Source organism: Periplaneta americana, chromosome 8 (genome assembly GCF_040183065.1).
Source record: "Periplaneta americana isolate PAMFEO1 chromosome 8, P.americana_PAMFEO1_priV1, whole genome shotgun sequence".
Lineage (NCBI taxonomy): Eukaryota > Metazoa > Arthropoda > Insecta > Blattodea > Blattidae > Periplaneta > Periplaneta americana.
The window spans coordinates 61,825,362-61,845,666 of record NC_091124.1 but is presented as its reverse complement, the minus strand read 5'-3'; the positions used below and the strand labels follow the sequence as shown (position 1 = coordinate 61,845,666).

The 20,305-nt window shown below is 34.0% G+C and overlaps 1 protein-coding gene across 5 annotated transcripts in view; it reads left to right on the top strand.

Moving 5' to 3' along the window:
* Positions 1-20,305, top strand: part of Epp (Ecdysteroid phosphate phosphatase) — a 54,786-nt gene that overhangs the window by 20,122 nt on the left and 14,359 nt on the right. For all 5 annotated transcript variants that reach the window (XM_069832943.1, XM_069832942.1, XM_069832941.1 and 2 more), the window contains 4 exons: positions 4,755-4,924; positions 5,006-5,144; positions 17,091-17,160; positions 19,892-20,057. In XM_069832943.1, the coding sequence (XP_069689044.1) occupies positions 4,755-4,924; positions 5,006-5,144; positions 17,091-17,160; positions 19,892-20,057 (545 nt within the window). The remainder of the gene's footprint in view (positions 1-4,754; positions 4,925-5,005; positions 5,145-17,090; positions 17,161-19,891; positions 20,058-20,305) is intronic.

The following is a 20,305-nucleotide window of genomic DNA, read 5'->3' as shown; positions in this document are numbered from 1 at the left end:
AGTCTTGAAAGTTAGCAGTTCCCACACAGAAACTTGTTGCTAGGGAAACCATTCTTCATAACATAAAACTCTACTGAAATAGAGCCATTAGAGTGCACTTATTGTTACTTAGTTACTATTACAGTACAGTTTTGCGAAGGCTTTGGAATAATATTGCTCTAAATTTTCAATACAAAATATATTGCATTTGCAATTTTAAAAATTTTGTACAATACACGTTTGTGAAGTGCATTACAAAACTCGGAAATTGAAAAACGAGCAGAGTGAGTTTTCAAACTTTTCCTCGATTTTGTAAAAGCACTTCCCAACCTTGTATCGTAATATAGATACTATTTTTTACTTTTAGGCTATCACATTAAGCACTTATCCATCTCAATATACAGATGTATAGCATCAGTGGCACTCAAAAGTAGTTTTTGACAGAACTTCTGTATGCAAAATATTTGACAGATGTATTGGTTCAGTGGGAAGTAATACACATGAAATATAGGCATAATTATTTTTATCCCATGAACAGTATTATAATATTTGAATGCCTCATGCGAAAATTTTAACCTATGTTCCGAGTGTGGGAAGCCAACACCACCTACATATCTAATCTACATAGGTGGTGTTGGGGAAGCTGATCCATTGACCATTAGAACAGTTGTGTTCATTCATATGTTAAACAGTATTGTACTATTATTGTGTCTTGTGACAGACGTGCTTGACATAATTTTTATTCTGATCTTTTTTCATTTCATTTTCTTTGTAATCCTCTTGGTGGAATGATGCCTTTTATTTAATTGTGTATGTTTGCTTCTTTGCCTTTGTTTTGATTTTTTTTTTTTTCGTTTCTTCTTTCCAAATATCATTACACACATTTTATATCTGAAAATAATGCTATTGCATTTTTTCTTAAATTGGAGTCTTCTTAAGTATATGGGGCAATTAAGACAGAATTATATATTTTTATATATTCAATCAGAAGTCATAAATTTAAGTCTAAAATGGTGCATTATGTCTCAGTTGTAAGACAGATTTCAAACTTTATTTTAAACTATTACGAGGAACTTTTCTCGCTCCTGCCACTGTAGGTGATCTCGTTACAGAAATGGGACTTCACAATACAAGCTGTCCTGAATCCTGCACTTTGTAAAGGCGAGCCCTGCCATAATTTTGCATTTGAAGTTCCTTAGACTTTTCGGAATTAATCGATTTTCTGTATCAAAAACAGAATATGAACTTCATGTAAAGTTTATGTACGCTATTGTAATTCGACTTAACATAAAAAAACGTGAATCACACTTGTGGAATGTTCACGAGAACTGTCAGCCATGAAGAGTTACACAATGCATCTGAAATCCGGTCATGACATAAGTTTGCAAACTACATTGCATAAATTCAGTGACAAAACAATATTTAATTTTAAATTGTATAGGGTAAAATGAATCGTCATGTACTCATCAGGAATTTTCAAATTAGCAAAGCCTGCAGCAAGTCCTGGAATGTAAAGAGGAATCCCAAAAAAATCTTTTAGACTTAGAATACCATTTTCACTGTGAAGTGAGTCATCACTTAAATGAAACTTTTTCATAATTTCTTCATTGAACAGGATACATTCTTTAGGAATTGAGGGGTTTGGGGGGAAAAACCAGACAGCTCCTATTTTTTTCATTTTTGAGCTATTTATGCACAGAGGAAAAAAAATACGCTCTATCGTTTGGTCAAAGAACCAGGTAGTTCCAAGAATTACATTTATAGTTATAATGCATTTGGACCTACCTCCTCTGTACATGCTTATTGTTTGGCGGTAAGTTTTTCTTCATTATCTCGAAAAGTACTTAATTGGAACTGCCTGATTTTTCCCCTAAATCCCTCAATTGGTCTTTCAGACCATCAGATCTCATATGACTTTTTCCTTTAGGTATTCGAAAGGTTGTTATTTGTTTAGTCAACTGTCCGAAGACAGGTTTGAATCTCATAAGTGACACTAATAAGGCATCATTCAAAAGACAACTAAGCCAGGAGACAATGGGGTAGGTGACCAGTTCCTTTCCTCCTCTATTGCATACATCACTGACTAGTGACATAGTACACTAATTAGACTGTACGAAAGGTGTAGCCTGTAAATTACCATTGCCACAAAATATTAACGAATTTCAGCAACAGCTCTATGAAGAGATGACAACCATAGACATTACGACTATGACGACACAACCTGGTAGAGAAGATATTGCAAGAACTGGACAGTCTATCTTGTGTGTGTTGTGTGCCATGGAGTGCTCAGATTTAATGATTTAAACACTAAAACTTGGAATTTTAAAACTTTTCCTAATAATTGGTGCACATTACAGAATCATGGAATAACTGGTCATTTCACAATGAAGATGTGAAAATGTATAACTTTTTTTAAGTTGTCCACTATTCAGTGCACTCTTTTTGATGGATTCTGAATTCTGGTTCTTAAAATATTAGCTCCTGGGTTTACCACATTTTCCATTATTTTAAGTATAACTGAACTTAATAAATAAAATTGGTTTCAATATTCGTGTGATTATTTTCTCGAACTAATTAGTACCGGTATTCTATTTCTTTGAAGCTTGATTGGTTGTGCTCTTTAATTGTTTGATTTGTTTATTTCTCGTATATTGAAATTCATAGTAAAACCACAGTATAGTATATACAGTCACGAAGCTCAATACATAGTAAATATGCATCCATAGATAGTTGCGAACCACTAGGATTGCTAATATCGCCTCATTATAGACAATGCAAAATAGTACCGGCACAGTCTATTGTTCCTAGCACCCTCACAACTCAAGCTTCGTGACTGTATATATTAGACTGTGGTAAAATACTTATATGTGGAATCTTCAGTGTAAAGAAGCTGTTTCTTTGTTTTTTTTTTTTTTTTTTTGGAATACTTTATTCTGCTTTCTATTTAGTGGCTTTGGTGTACTCGTTTCTTTATGCACTATAATAAATGTGTTTGACATTTTTTTATATTTTTTGTTTTATAATTTATTGTAAAGTTTCAGTTTACTGTATTTATTAATTGATGGAATTTTTTGCTATCAGTCTTCAGTTCAAACCTTGAAGGGTATTTAGGAAGGTTATCTTTTCGAATCTGTTATTTTTTTTTAATATGGCTGAATTTTTTTAGAAGTTTATCTTCCCTTCCTTTCCATATTTTAGGTTTTTTAATTGTCCATCGTTTCTTTAGGTTATTACTTCAGATTTTCACTTTTTTCTTACAGTGGTAATTTTTGTGTTCTTAATAATACTTCGTAATGAAGATACATTCATATTCGTAATCCTATATTATATAGGGCGAACTAATGCATGCAAAACCTGCATTTGTTATTAAATCCAATTACTATAATTTCAGATACAGTATAGTGTTTGCGACATTTGTTTTTTTTTCTGATTTTCATGTAGCTAACACATAAGTTGATGCTAGATTATTTTTGCCTTGCACCCATAAAAAATACTTCCTGACATTGACGTCCTTTCACTGTATGTTATAAATTATAGTGATATGCATACTATCTGTTAACCTTGTGTGTTTGCGTAAGTCATTATTCAAACTATCACAGTATAATATCGTTGGTTTACAAGCAAAGCACATCAAGTCAAAAATATTACTTTGAGAAAAAAGGCGTTTTATTCTAACAAAATTGAATCCTCAAAATATTATTATTTTTAATAAGTTGTTTCTCTAATGTGTACTTCATTTATCAATTCTATGTTTATACACATATATTATGTACAGTAGTGGCAAAAAATACCGGACCGACTCTTGTAGCTGATTTCAGAGCCTTGTTCACTCCAGAGCACGATAGACTGGTAACTAAGACTTTAGTGGTTCGAATCCTGCCTGGAATGAAACTTTTTTTGTTCCTTATTCAAATTTATTCCCAATACTTTTCGATTGCTGGTAAAATTCGTGTTCTGGGAATAATAAGTTAATTAAGTAGTAAAATATCGCTGCAATCGAAAAGTATTGGGAATGAATTTGAATAAGGAACAAAAGAAAGTTTCCTTCCCAGGCAGGATTCGAACCACGAAAGTCTTAGTTACCAGTCTGTCGTGTTCTGGAGTGAACAAGGCTCTGCAATCAGCTACAAGGGTCAGTCCGGTTTTTTTTGCCACTACTGTACATTATATTAACTTAAGGAAAATCATAATAATTTTAGTACTTAATGCTTGCGTAAATTTGACAATCATACTCTTTACCATTGTACACCATATGGGGTCAGTAACATATTGTTATACAGAAAGATTATTTTTACAGTACGAAACATTCTTGAGTTAGGAGTTTCACTGAAGAAAATCTCAGAGCAGCTTTCACTACATATTGCAACAACAGAGAATTAGAGAATTGATAAATTAATTTATATAATGCATTTCCTATTGCAGTTATATTAATTATAATTATGTCTATAGATTCCCCCCCCCCGATATAATGCATTTCCTATTGCAATTATATTAATTATAATTATATCTGTAGATTTTTTCAGATTTTTTTTTGGCATAGTACCGGTATACTCTGAATTGTAGAATGAGGAAAACCTAAGTCTGATATAGATCACATATTCATATTCCTTCAATATGATCATCTGTGTGAGGCGCACTCTGTTTTATCACGCATCCATTCTACCTGTATTGAGATGAAAGTCAGTCTGTCGAAAATAGGATGAGTTTCAAAATTTAAATTTGTGAATATATTTAGCTGAATTTTGATAAATGTCAAGATTTTTGTTGGATTGCAGCCATTACTTTGGAGCCACATGTTAAATCACTTCACTTGACATTAGCATACCAGTTCGCACCCGCGCAGTTCGCAGCCCTCAAGACTCTTGTAGAGGAGCTGGACCCCTCTGCCCCCGCCACCTGGGAGCTGCGGCTTTACTCCCGGGATACCCGTGTCACTTCAAAACAGGTCATTGTCACCACAGTATTATGCTTAATTTGCTAGTAGTATGTGGTAGATCTTTGTTCTGAGCAGTGAGTCTTATTCCAGGTCCATAAGGTGCTCTACTCGCACGTCCCACGTGAGTCAGACGAATTGGAGCTGCGGATTGGGGACTATATTTGTCTAAGCAGTGAGGCACTCAGTGCATCACCTGATGGTTGGGTGGAGGGCACGTCATGGTTGACAGGTACAACAATACCAAAGTTTTCTGATGTTGAAAGAGGTTATGACTAGACATCGGATTTTTAGGCACTAAAAATTGCAGTTTTAGGCGCCTAAAATAAGCTCAAAATTTGTAAAATTAGGCTCTATTTTAATGAAAATAGGCATTTTAGGCACATCAAGGTATCATACTTATTTCTTTCACTGAAATTTTTAGTTATACACTAAAATACGCACAAAAAAGTATGTTTAAACATTAAAAAAGGATACTATATTATATTTATAAACAGAGCTGCACAAATTTAATATATTGAAACTAATGAAATAATGATTATTGATATCAAGATTACTCATTTTAAGTTATTGAAATTCAGTTCCATGCTCAGACTTTATTATAATTATCTGCACAGTACACCACCAGAATTTTTTTCTAAATTCTCCACAGTTAACCTTTGCCTTTTGTCACTGAGAATCATTTTGAAAGCAGAAAAACTTCTTTCAACCGAAACTGATGTGAGAGGCGCAAATTTTAAATTAGGTACAACAGAAACATCAATACTTACTGGAACATTTACACTTTCCCCCGATATCACTCTTGATACTTTTTCCAACAATGAAAATCCTACATTCTTATTTAATATGTTGTCCCACTTATTTTTAACTTTTTTCCTAGTTTCGCCCAAAGCAGAATGTATGTTCACTTGAGCTTCCTTTACTATTGCTATTTGGCTACAAAGAGATTGTTTTTCACGTTCTAATTGTTCAATGCTTGCAGGTATGAAAGAAAAGTTTGATGTTATGTAGGCAATATCGTTTTTCACTCGTGAGTCATTCAGACAATCTTTCACTGCTTTCACACACGCTGCACTATCAGTTTCAGGTAATTTATCAATAACTGTGACCACTTCTTTAAAATACTTAGAATAATACACCACTGACTGAATCCAGGTTCCCCATCGTGTAACAACCGGCTGAGGTGGGAGTGGGATATCTGGAAAGTTCTCTCTGAATATTGAAATCCTGGATGGGGCTTTACAAAAACATTTTTTTGTGTTAGAAATAAACGAATTGACAAGAGGAAATTCATTCCGGATTGTTTATCAATAACTGTGACCACTTCTTTAAAATACTTAGAATAATACACCACTGACTGAATCCAGGTTCCCCATCGTGTAACAACCGGCTGAGGTGGGAGTGGGATATCTGGAAAGTTCTCTCTGAATATTGAAATCCTGGATGGGGCTTTACAAAAACATTTTTTTGTGTTAGAAATAAACGAATTGACAAGAGGAAATTCATTCCGGATTGTTTCAGAAACCCTGTGAAGGCCATGTGCTAGACAGGTTACATGCGTGAGGTTAGGATAAAATGTTTTAAGAAGTGGAGCTGCAGCAACCATGTATGAGGCAGCATCAGTACAAAACAACAAAACTTTAGAATCGTCTATATTACCTGAGTATAAAGACTGTAGGCCTTTATTTACAAAATAAGCAATGGCTTGGCTATTCACTTTCGAAAGTTCCTTAACACATACGAGGTGTGGAATCGAAGGTCCATCAGGACTAAGTTTTCCTACTACCATATTTGCTATATACCTATTCATAGGATCTGAGGTTTCATCCACAGAGACCCATATGTAAGAATCACCTATATCCTCCCGAATGGAAGCTAAAGTTTCATTGTATATTCTGTCTAAGTAATTTTTTCTTAGGGTCGACTCAGATGGGATATTTTGTTTGCAGTATTTTTGTAAAAACTGTCTTAAAACCGGATTTTCAATTGCATTCCAGGGAATGTTAGCAGCAACAAACGCTCTGGTTAAATCAGCATAGAAATTGCTGCTGAGATTCGATGAAGTAGGCTGTGTTAGTAAAGTATGTTGCAGTTGATTTTTCTGCTGAGCTTTAGCCTTATGAGCCGCTCCTTGCACATGCTGCTTTAGGTGGCACTTCTTTTCTTGCGAAATCTAAAAATGTAAAGTAAACTGAATTAAAATAAAATCCTAATTGTTGTATTGCCGTATTTCTATCACAAAGTTAGTGGGTTCGAACAATCAAAATTTTAATAACCTGCACATACTTTAACTATCGGAATTTAAAAGGTTAAAGTGTAGTGGTCTTAAAAAGAATTATACCTCAGGATAGCTCAGTCAATGTATAAATATTATAGGCCTACTCATTAAAATTAATAGAATTTATATATTTCAACTATTGTTACATATCTGTTTGCTACAAATCTTGCAGAATATTATTTTTCCATCATAAGTGAATTCTGAATATTCTGTTAGCCATTGCCGGATCAATGTAGATTTTGCACTTATATTTTTCGGCATTATCGCGTTAAACTTCACAGGAAAACGTCCTACCGCTCAAAACTTCTCAACACAAATAAGGTGAGGGAAAGAGCAACTGTTAACGAGCATTCAAATGAACCGTTGTTATTGAGATTCAATTGGACAAAAATACAAAGTTCCACTTATTGTTGCATTTCCTGGTAGTGTTAACATTAGGAGGGCCATTCTTTTAAATATTTTGTAACGGTTTACCCTACTAATTCGCAGTTTTACGACTTTTCATAAATATTTAAAAAACACTCTTTCTCCAAAAATTGTGATTTTATGACACTCTGAAGGGCAGTACAGCTAATCAGTTTCAGACCGAAAACAGTCATTTTTATAGTATAGTATATCTCTGAATCGGTAGCAGCACATGTTGTGATTGTTGCCTGCTTCAAAACTAAGGTTGGTTCTTTGTCGGCATTTATGCCTCCAAACATGTTAAATTCAGTGAAATCTATTGCGAGTGTCGTGAGATTCAAAACATTTTGTTTCCTTTATCAATGGTTTCATGACCGGTGTGAAGCAAACTTTCCACTTTTTAAATGCCTTAAATTTCGCAGTGAATGCATGTATAAATTATAAAAAGTAAGAGTAAAATGCGAAACTTTACAGTGAGTTAGGCATTTTTAGTCGAATATTAACAAATTAGGCTCTAATAACCGCTTTAGGGCATTTTAGGGCACTATAAAACTCTTTGAATACCTTTTAATTTCCATGAAACACAAATATTAATAATTATTTTTACTTTTCTCCTAAAGAAACAAAATAGGCATTTGCCCTAGAATCCGATGTCTGGTTATGACAAAGGTTTGAAAATCGTGTCAAAAACTCGACTTATATGTTTCTAATATGATCAACTCTGCAGTGGTTAAGATTTCCATCTTAATCATCTTCCACCAAAATTGAACCTCTGTCAGTTTCAGATCCCCCACATTCTTGGACAACCTGGATCTATTTTTCGCTAGGATGGTAATACATTATTATTATTATTATTATTATTATTATTATTATTATTATTATTGGGCGGCCGGGTAGCTCAGTTGGTAGAGCAGCTGGCTATGGACTGGAAGGTCCGGGGTTCGATCCCACGTGGTAACAGGATTTTTTCTCGTTGCCAAACTTCCAGAATGGCCCCGAGGTTCACTCAGCCTCCTATAAAATTGAGTACCAGGTCTTTCCCAGGGGTAAAAGGCGGTCAGAGCGTGGTGCCGACCACACCACCTCATTCTAGTGCCAAGGTCATGGAAAGCATGGGCTCTACCTCCATGCCCCCCCAAGTGCCTTCATGGCATGTGACGGGGATACCTTTACCTTTATTATTATTATTATTATCATTATCATCATCATCATCATCATCATCATCATTATGTTTTTTTTTATTATCAATTCTGTTTTTACTGCCGGTATTATTTATTTATTTTGTTTCGGCCATACCAAAGGAACTTAGAGCAAATCTTCCTCTATGAGTTCTGGTTATATAGCTTTCTGAATTCAAATACTTTTTTACGAAATAAATTTACAAAAATGATTTTTCATAATTAATATTGAACCAAAACAAATGAATGTGAAAACACTTAAATAAAAAAAAGAGTGGAAGCAAATAATATAATGAAACTAAGTAATGAAATTAGCATGGAAGTAAAGAAAAAAAGTGATATTATACTAGTAATTAAGTACATAAAAACATAAATGCAATCTAAGGAATAGTAAATAAACAAGAAACAAGAATCGAGTAGATAATTTATTATACTGGTATACAGGGTGGAGGTGAAATAACCTTCCTGATTGAAAGGCACGATAGGGTGCATTTAATTGAATAGAAAACCTATATTACGTTTTGTGATTAAATGCATGGTTAATTTAGTATTATGTATTATTATTATTAATTAAAAAATTAAGTTTGAAGTTAGCAGTCTGGCAACATCGCTGCTAACACTCTCTTCTCGTGATACAGATGTAAGAGGTCAACGAACTCTGTGTGTCTCGCTAGGTGAGCTGTTCTCTGGCGCAATGTTGTAACCTGCTCACATCGTGCAGTGGCTTGAAATAGAAGTTTTTAAAATTAAATGTACACGAAAACCATCTACGCTATTGGAATACACCAGAGGGATAAATTATTCTATATTAGATTTTCTATCGATATGGGCAAAAATCGCGATCCTACTCGCAATAGTTACTGAAGAAGTGGTTGTTAAACATTTGAAAAAAAACATTTTTTTCTGACAAGACTATTAACTTTTCACTAGTATATTATATTTTTTTTTGTTACGTACTGTACAACATGAGGTATTCACTCTGATAATATGCAAGGCTATTTCACTTCCATTCTGTATAACACACAGTGCTTTTTTTTCTGGAGAAAAAGGTGTTAGAACTCTGTGTAAAATTTAGTAGAGCGAATGGGGAGATGATTATTGCCCAGTGCACCTGGAATTCAAAGCTTAAATGGAATTGAGGAAAAAAAACTATGTCAAAACATAATTTTAACCCTTATTTATCTTCACAGTTTAATGCACTTTTCAGAAGAAGTACAAATTAAATCCATGTTAGTGTAATTAATCTGACTCAGTTCGTGTTAACAAAACAATAAATTGATTTCAACAAAGGCATTTACTAAACTACATGTCGGTATCAAAAGTATTAGAAAATTTTCTACAGCAAAGCCATTTCTTCAGTATTTTCTCCTTTCCTGTTATGCTCTTTCCTTATGATGTCTATTGCAGAATGACGACCTTTTAGCAACCACGATTTAACATACTTGTCAGAAGATGATCAAAGCAGGTCCAACAACTCTGATAGAAGGAAGTTCTTCATGGTGTTAACTATCAGGGATGATCTCAGTAGAGAGACAGTAAAGTTGAGTTGGGAGAAGCTTCACAGTATATTGGTGGCGCGAAATTCGAATATTTTTCGGTTCCATGATGAAAAAATACAGGTGTTCCAGTTGGTTCTGTCAGAAAATAAGCATTGATAATACATAATTAAAATAGTAAATGTATGTAAATGAGAATAAGTTGTTGTTGTTTTCTAATGCCAGGCGTTTGACAATAAAGTCATTTGACCTCTTGCACTCCAATATTTTTCAAAGATATTATCATGGCCAGCCACAGAAGCACAGATTTTGAGGTGTTCCGAATCCATTTCTTGGTTTGAGTTGCACAATGGGCAGGTAGGGGACTGATATATTCCAATTCTATGAGAATAAGTAAAAATAACAAATCAGAGTTGTAAATATACAGAGTGAATCGAAAGTAATGTCATTAATTTCAGGGAATTATTTTTTTATATATTTTAAACAAAAAAGTTCATTACAGGTTTGATCGTTTTTGGTTTCTTTCAGAGATAAAAATTGTTTTATAAGAAACATTTCATAGCGTGTTTTGCAAAAACTGTTGATTTAATTCCCAATATGCTCAGTTTACTATGATAATAAATTATTGAAAGAATTTTAGTTTTGTCCTTGAAACGTGCATAAATTTGATCTGAACAAATTTAACATTTTAAAATTCCTTTTCAGATTGAAAATTTACATTTTGTTCAGGTCTAATTTCTGCACATTTCAAGGACAAAACTAAAATTCTTTCAATAATTTATTATCCTAATACACTGCTGATTGACTGAGCATATTGGGAATTAAATTAATGGCTTTCTCAAAACATGTTTCATATAAAACAATTTTTATCTCAACACTTTTGTTTGAAATATATCAAAGAATAACCCCCTGAAATTAATGACAATACTTACATTTGGTTCACTCTGTATGGACAAAAAGAGAAATAAATGATGAATAAGCAGCTAAACAAACAGCAAAAAATAAACAAAGTTACGTACATATCAACACACACATTTTATCTCTCTCCTTCTCCCCGCACTCTGTTTGTCACGCTGTCTTAGATGTCTAATGTATGCAAATAAATGAACAGAAATAAAGGTCACAGTGAATAAATAAAGACACAAAGGACTATCGGTATAGAAGAAATAAAATAAGCCCACCAATCGGCCTTGCTACAGTGTCTCGGATAACTTGACCTGACCCTGACCTGCAGTGATTCATCCATTGCCCGACCTCATGCTAAGAGCTTGACAGTTTTCATACGTCACAATAATAAATGGCTTCTTACTGTGATTTAAAGTGCTTTTTCATGAGTGTTTGGGAAAGAGTTTTCATTTAAAATAGATGCTATGTAAATTAACAACATTTAAACATAAAAAATCTCGAAAAAAAAACACATGTTCTGACGAAATAAAATTTCACGAGATTGCCAACAATCACTATGACTACTTTTGGCTGTTTATTATCATACAGAAAAGCTTCTTATTTGTAATTTAAAGTGCTTTTTCAGGAGTGTTTGGGAAAGAGTTTTCATTTAAAATAGATGCTATGTAAATTAACAACATTTAAACATAAGAAATCTCGAAAAAAACACATGTTCTGATGGAATAAAATTTCACGAGATTGGCCAACAATCACTATGACTACTTTTGGCTGTTTATTATCATACAGCAAAGCAAACTGCTTACATTTTCACGGAACTTCCAATAGCTCTCAATTTACTTTTTAGTTGTATAATCAAGATGTATTACTTTTTATCCTATTTACTCTTGAACAATTTAAAATTCCTACATACACGATCTGAAAGTATGAGTTCAGTGCGGCATTAGTTTCCTGAGAATAGACTAATTTTCTTTTGTGAGACTATGAATTTAGGAGACCATGTGAGACTGATTTTAAGATTTTTCTTTATTGATTTATGGATTAAAAAAGTGTATATTTTATGCTAGCCAGAAGCACAGCCAGAATTTTTTTTTTCTGGGAAAAGGCTGTCTCCTATATTATAACTAACATTGTGTATTATAATTTATTTCAGAAGGAATTATTTTATTATTTCAGATATGAAGAATATTTACCATTTCATTTAATTTATTGTATTTCATAGATCTTACATTAGCATTGAAGCTTTAAGACGTGGAACAAATCAAAATTTTACAAGATTACAATTTTTTGATGAGATAAAGTGAGGTGAGGCTGAGGACTCGCCATAGACCGGCATCTGCCCCACAGCTGGGGAAAACCTCGGAAAAATAACCAACCAGGCAATCAGACCAGATGGGGATCCAATCCAAGCCTGAGGACAGCTGACTGAGCTACATTTGTGGCTCTACAAAAATATACAGCACATAACAATCAGATTACATAGTGGGCCAAGCGCCATTTACTAAAACCGTAGAAAATAAGGGTTAAAATGAAGTTATCACCATAATTCAATGGAAACATATAACACGTAATATAAAGTATACATATGCAAACTAAATAATATGTCAATCTTCATTAAACTATGGTAATCACTTAACTTTAACCCTTGCTTTCTCCGTTTTTAATAAATGGCAATTGGCCCACTATGGCCACTATTATTCATCAGTTGAGCTATAAAATACAACACATAATAAGTAAGTTAATTACCATAAAAATTATATATTGATAGCTTCCTGAAAAAGACTGGGTACATTGTAGATGGCTGGTGAAATGCCAAATTACCCCAGCATAACTATAAATTTCCTTCAGTTCTCATATTTCGTGGGAGGAGGACTGCAGCCTCATCAGTCCCCTTCCTTTAGATACAATCCCAGCCACAGCATATACTTCAAAGTACGTCATAAATAAACTTTATTACTAGATCTAAACCTTCATGGGGAATTTTAAAGGGAAGGTGTACAGAGACAACCCATATTCTTAAAAAATAAATAAATCAAAACTGAGAAAAAACGTTCAGCATGTTCCATGTTTTCCATGACCTCGGCACTAGAATGAGGTGGTGTGGTCGGCACCACGCTCTGACCGCCTTTTACCCCCGGGAAAGACCCAGTACTCAATTTTATAGGAGGCTGAGTGAACCTCGGGGGCGTTCTGAAAGTTTGGCAACGAGAAAAAATCCTGTCACCACCTGGGATCGAACCCCGGACCTTCCAGTTCGTAGCCAGCTGCTCTACCAACTGAGCTACCCGGTCGCTGGATAAGTAAATAATGTTTGTGTGAAATTCTTTAAATATTGTGGTACTTCAATGAAGATGGTGATAATAGCATTGAGTCCAGGGTCTGGTACCGAAAGTTATCTAACATTTGGTCTTAATGGGTTTTGAGAGAAAACCTCGGAAAAAAAATTTAACCACGCAACTTGTTCCAACAGAAATTAGTTTCTGGTTCTGCTAACTTCGCAATCAGCAATGCTGAAAAGTAATCAAAATTAATAAAGAAACACTTTCTTTCATTGTGGTTGGAAATTAATTGAGTGGGGCGATAAAGGAACAGTGATGATTTAGGTTACTTGGGCTGTTTAGGACAATATTGATATTGAAAAATGGAATACGAGCAACGAAGTATACTAATATTCATCCTATTCATTTGCTATGAGAAACTTAATAACAATCTGAGCAGAAAATTACTTCGTAAAATTACTCTAGAAAATTATAATTTCCCTAATGAGCTCAGACAACCTGTGAAATCATTATCTCACTTCACAAAAATCAGTATAAAATGTAAATTAGTGAGGCAGAACTGTGATCTGTCACTAGTCTTACCAGGTAGGTGAAGGGTGGTTGGATGGATGGACGCATAGGCGGAGTTATGGGGGGGGGGGAATGCCCCCCCAAACTTGTCTGAATTTTTTTTTTTTTTTTTTTTTTTTTTTTTTTTTTTTTTTTTCTTTTCTTTCCAGTTAACATTAGAAAATACTGAATGCAAAAGACTTTTTTTGCTTTTGTTTATGATTAAATTTCTGTGCTTAAATTGACGAATTAATGTCTTCAGATTTTGTGTCTAGACTATAATATTTATTTTAAATTTCTGAATGTATAAGAATTTCTATACCTCGTTTGAGGAATGGAAGCACTGCAATGTTTCTTTTCCAACAGCCTATACTCCTGTGTTAGAAGTCTGCAACGGCCATTTACTGAATTAGGCGATAGTGAAAAAAAATAAAATAAATAAATACCATAGTCCCATGTTAAAGGAGTGAAAATTTTAAGTAGTTTTCATAAAACAACCATAGTCAAAAGATTTTTTTTTGTGAAAACAGCCATTTTCCAGGAAAATGGTATGATGGTAGCATTTACAGATAATATCCCATTCATAAACAAAAGCAAGAAAAGTCTTTTGAATTCATTATTTTGTAATGTTAATAGAAAAAAAAAAGAGTTCAGACAAATTTGGAGGGACAGTGCACCCACATACCCTCCCATAACTCTGCCTACGATTATTCCCTATTATAATTTGTAGTAGAGCTACAGTTGAAGCCCTATACAACTTAGTCCGAAACATCGTGGATATGGATGAAACACTATAAGAAACATGTACCCCAAAAATACTTCTATTAAATGATCATATTCCGATATACTGTTCCATGGTCAAGCTGTAACAGGGGAGTAAGTAAATGATATCCCCCATAACCTCGTTATGTCGGGATTCTATGGTTTTGCTTTGCCCCTCCAAGGAAACGGTTCACTTTCCACCTATGGATGGACGGACGGATGGACAGACAGGTACACAAATAGAGAAATAAATACTGTACATGAATAATAATTACTGTACATACATTACTAAACTTAGTAGAGTTTCATTTCACTCTTTCTCCGACTTCTGACACTGAAAAATATGCAATTGCGGATCACAAAATATGTCTACTAATAATCAATCATATCACTGACAGTGATATCTTATCATAAGTCTCGTACAATGACCTGCAGTATTTTAGCTTGCAATGCGTAATATCAAAACTACAGTATTAGTCATTGCTATTTACGAGTATAGTCTGAGTGGAACATCACACACTGTAGCATAATATGTATCTTAGTTGTTCACACTATAATCTTTAGCATTTTGCAAACCACATTATTTTTTTTCCACAGAAGTAGCTGTGTGCATAGCAGATATATTGTAAATTCTAAGTTGTAATTTTGATATTACTACTGTAGTAAAGACAGAGGAAATAGATGGGTTTTTGGTCTTGTGCAGAAACTACTCACTCCACACTTTCTCGATCGGTTTATGACCTGAACAAAGAGACTTTCTTGTTGCTGCGTTTGAGTGCTAGTTGCTGACAATTGTTCGTTTGTGATACTATTGTGCTACAGTTTGTTCGCAAATATATATCATAATAAACAGTATTTTTAAATACTAATCATCCAAGTAATTGCTATCATGTCTGAGTCATGCTCTTATATCGGAAGTCAAAATCCACGGTTAATTCCCGATTTACCACGCAAATCGTCTGTAGCTGCATTTAGATTGGCAACAGGCCATGATTGTTTGGCCAAACACCTGCATAGAATTGGAATATATCAGTCCCTAACTGCCCATTGTGCAACTCAAACCAAGAAATGGATTCGGAACACCTCAAAATCTGTGCTTCAGTGGCTGGCCATGATAATATCTTTGAAAAATATTGGAGTGCAAGAGGTCAAATGACTTTATTGTCAAACGCCTGGCATTAGAAAACAACAACAACAACATATCGGAAGTCATACTAAAGACGTTATTTATCAAGTTTACTGTTTCTTGAAAGAACTTTAAGATTGTGAGGACATTAAAAGTGTCTTATCAACGTAGACAGCCAATGCCAAGGCGTATGGTGTTTCTCTACGATCAGTTCAGATAATTTGTGCAGAACGATTTTTTTTAGTCATACTCATTGTGTTATTTGTTTTGTTAAGCTAAGCCATTCTTAAGTGTGCTTCATAATACATAAGTATTTTTTTATTACGAAACTCGTTCATGTTATAATAACGTGTACAGTTTCTGTACACAGTAAAAGTATATTCATTTTTTGCACTTTAATTTTTAATTTTCTCATGATTCGAAAGTTGATAACAGTATAAACATTATTGTATTTCAATACAATATTCTGAAAACACATAACAACAAAATACTTGATTTCTCGTATTAGGTTTACATTATGGTACATTATAATAATTATTACATTTGTGAAATGGCTAACTTGCGAAATACTGTAAATGATAATATCATCTCAAGTCTGATTAGTGTAATATGTTACTATTCAGCGATGTATGCAATGGAAGGGGAAAGAGACCTGGTCACCATAACCCATTATCTCCTGGCTTAATTACTTCGTGAGTTTTCTGTCACTTATGAGTTTAGACGTGCGTTCGAACAGTTGACTTAACATAACAACAATATTCGGTAAATCAGATATTTGTAATTACTAGAGATCATGTTATTATTTTATTTGTTCTTTTAAGTTCTTCTATAGTGCAAAACGTGTGAATGGAGGAGTAAGTTATTTGGGACAGGATCATTCACCAAGCAGGTTTTGAGGGGTATAGAAGTTGGGGTAGTAAATGAGGGGTTCACTATACCTATCTATTTCTTCTGCTCCTAATATAACTTTGTCAAAACCATTGCAAATTTCTTTATAGATTCAGGTTGTATACCTTTGACCAATGCTAGGCTGAAGAGCATAAATAAAATCATATCGGTTTTCAGATAATAAATTTTCTATTCAGTTTTTATGTTGAAATTCTTTTATAGCAAACGCAGTAAATGGCATCTATACTTGATACGATTTTTAAGTAAAAATAAAAACTAAAATCCTTAGAGTTCTGTATGTATCTCTGTTTCAGGATGTAGCGGCTACTTACCAGTTAATTACACTGAAAGGACAGCAGAATCTGATGCTTGGACTTTGCACAGGTATGCAAAGAATCTAGTAGTTTTAAGCCTAACATTTTATTTGCAGCAACAATTAAATCTATATAATGTACAGTACACATACTTTCTTCTTATACATTTTGCACAGCAGCTGTAATCAACCATCATTATTGGAAGGTATGTCAAGTAAAATGTCTACGATTTCATTTTGTGAGATTCCTTTCTATTCTGCTTCTGGTCACTATGGTTGCTGCATAATAGAATATGAATGAAAGTATTTCATTACTTCAGCTCCACCTATCTAAATTGAACAAAAGTGTCATTGACAAAATTAATGCATATCATCATCATCGTGGTCGTCGTCATTGTCATCACCATTCTCATTGCCACCATCACCACTGCTGCCACTACTACCACCAAACCTGCAGTTTGTGTTAATTTGTTGCATGTCATTGATTTTTTAGCACATTAACCTGGAAAAGACCACTTATTACGTCCCACCAAAGTAGTTGCTGCAAACAATCATGTTGATGAAACTTGACCAACAGTACTTTAGCCACTTTTTGCTCTATCTCCTTGATGGTTAGTATCGTGTTGATTTGGTATAAAGAATTTAAGCGGATTTTTTAATCTGTAAGACAAATTGGAGTGCCTGTCAAAATTACAAACATTGTTAAAAGTACAATAAAACCTGGGTGGTACGTAAATGGAGGCGAATGATTTAAATTACGCATAACTCAGAACTATGTATAAATAATTTTGAATATATCAAATATAATTTTCGAATGACTAGAAATCAGTTTAACAGAACGTAAAGGGCTGGAAGCACGTAAGGATTTTTTAACTTGTCTAAATGTGTTTTAATCAATAGAAAGTGACCAGGAATTTAATGTTTAAAGAAATTTACTATGGCATTTTTTCTTCAATAATGAACTGAGACTTTAAGTCATCTTAATTCTTAATTTTTTATATTATACACCTCTTGCAGTTTTAGATTTTGTTTTGTTGGGATTTGCCTCAGCTTTTTTTTTTTCAATCTAAAACTTTGTCTTCTAGTGAGTAGCTCTTCCTTTTACTGTAAAACATGGTTGCTACACAGTGACCTACAAATGTTTTCAAATGTCTGGAACATGTTCCGTGAGAAGAAAGATAAACTAACGTGTAAAGACGGAGCATACTAAGTCTTTATTTGCCTGGGCTATTTGAATTTGCTGTCTTATCAGTACGAGTCCCTTAACCTTAAGGTCACTGATGTTGCATGGCTTATAGTGCAGCATTCATTCATTCGTAGTGTTCTGCTCAAAGGCAGATCTTTCACTGCAAACCCAGCATTCTTCAGTTTTTTTTAATATTTTCTGCCATCCTCTTACTCTCCGTACATGATTCATATATCTTAATGTCGTCTATTATTTGATATCATCTTCTGCCCCGAGCGTTTCTCCTGTTCACCTTTCCTTCTAGTACATCCTTCAATAGGCAGTTTCTTTTCAGCCAGTGATCCAGCCAATTCATTTTCCTCTTTCTAATCAGTTTCAGCATTATTCTTTCTTCACCCACTCTTTCCAACACAGCTTCATTTCTTATTCTGTCTGTCCATTTCACACGATGCTTTCTTCTCCATATCTACATTTCAAATGCTTCTAGTCGCTTCTTTTCACTTTATCTTAATGTCCATGTTTCTGCCCCATACAATGCTACACACTACACAAAGCATTTCACTAGACTCTTCCTTAGTTCTTTTTCAAGAGTTTCGCAGAAGATGCTCCTTTTTCTATTAAAAGCTTCCTTTGCCATAGCTATCCTCCTTTTGACTTCCTGCCAGCAACTCATGTTACTGCTTATAGTATATCCCAAGTATTTGAAGCTGTTCACTTGCTGCACTACCTCATTTAGAATTCGCAAGTTTACCTTCTCTACTTCTCTTCCTATAACCGTGATCTTCGTCTCGTTTGCATTTATCTTCATCTCAAACTGCTCACAGCTGTCATTTAGCTCCAGTAGCATATCCCTTGATATTATCTCCTCTTCTGTTAACAATGCCATTTCATCAGAAAATCTTATGCAAAACCCTGATAGCCCTGATATTCAACCCTTGCAGTGAATTTTGATGAAGTCTGGAGGGCCTAATTAATCAAATCCACTCTCCATACTTCCACGCTGGGGCCTCCTGGGATCTTTTAAGTTGCGAAAAAGAGAATGGTTTACCGAAAGCAATGGGAAGTTGCCGCATTTATCTTTCCCAGGATAAACTACAAACATTGTATGATAATGAAGCATGAAATCCAGAAAAGATATAAGTTTCGCATCTAAAAGTCAAAAGATGAACCCTTTCCGCATGAAACTCAATGTTCCCTATGTCCTGCAGTTAACCACGAGGATTGTAGGAAATGATTAAAATGTATTCAAAGTCATAAGACAAGTCATGTGGAGTTAAAATAAAACTTTATTACATATCAAAGTGAACATAAATAAGTACAATTCAAATCTAATTAAAAAAATTACTACTTTCAAAAGCGAGTCATGTACAAATCAGTTACATACAATTCAGAATTAATTTCTTTGTAATTAAATGTAATTTTGCCAGGATCTGGGCATAATTACGTACAAACTAGAAATATGTATAATTGGGTTATATATGACCCAGGTTCTATTGAACATTTATTCATACTGTTATTGCAGCGAAGTTGAGAAATTTTGGTTTGTTCTATTACTTTGTGATGCAACAGTTCTTTATTGAATGTCTTTCTAGATAAGACGTTGTGGTGGTTTACAGGACAGTTCCATTGGGAAATATGGAGAGTTTAGAAGATCCAGAAGGAGGGGACTGTGTTACGTCAGTGCCAACATGTCAGCAAGACCAGGAAGGGAGTGTGGGAGATGCCTCGTATTGTAACAAGACTCCTGATGTCCAGACCGAAGATAAACCGAATGTAACAGAGGTGAATGGAGGAAATTAGCATAAGAAATGTTGCTTTTAGGCTTGACTGTATAATAACACATTATTAATATGAATATTCCACAGCATGTTTTGTTCTGCAGCAAAACGAAAACTTAATTTCTTACTTCTTTCTATTATATTAATTTTTATTTATACAACTAGTGTGTTTTTCTTTGTATATAGTTACGTTTTAATGGTTTTAATTATTATGGGATGTACTGGTATGTCATCACCAGGGTTCGGATTTTT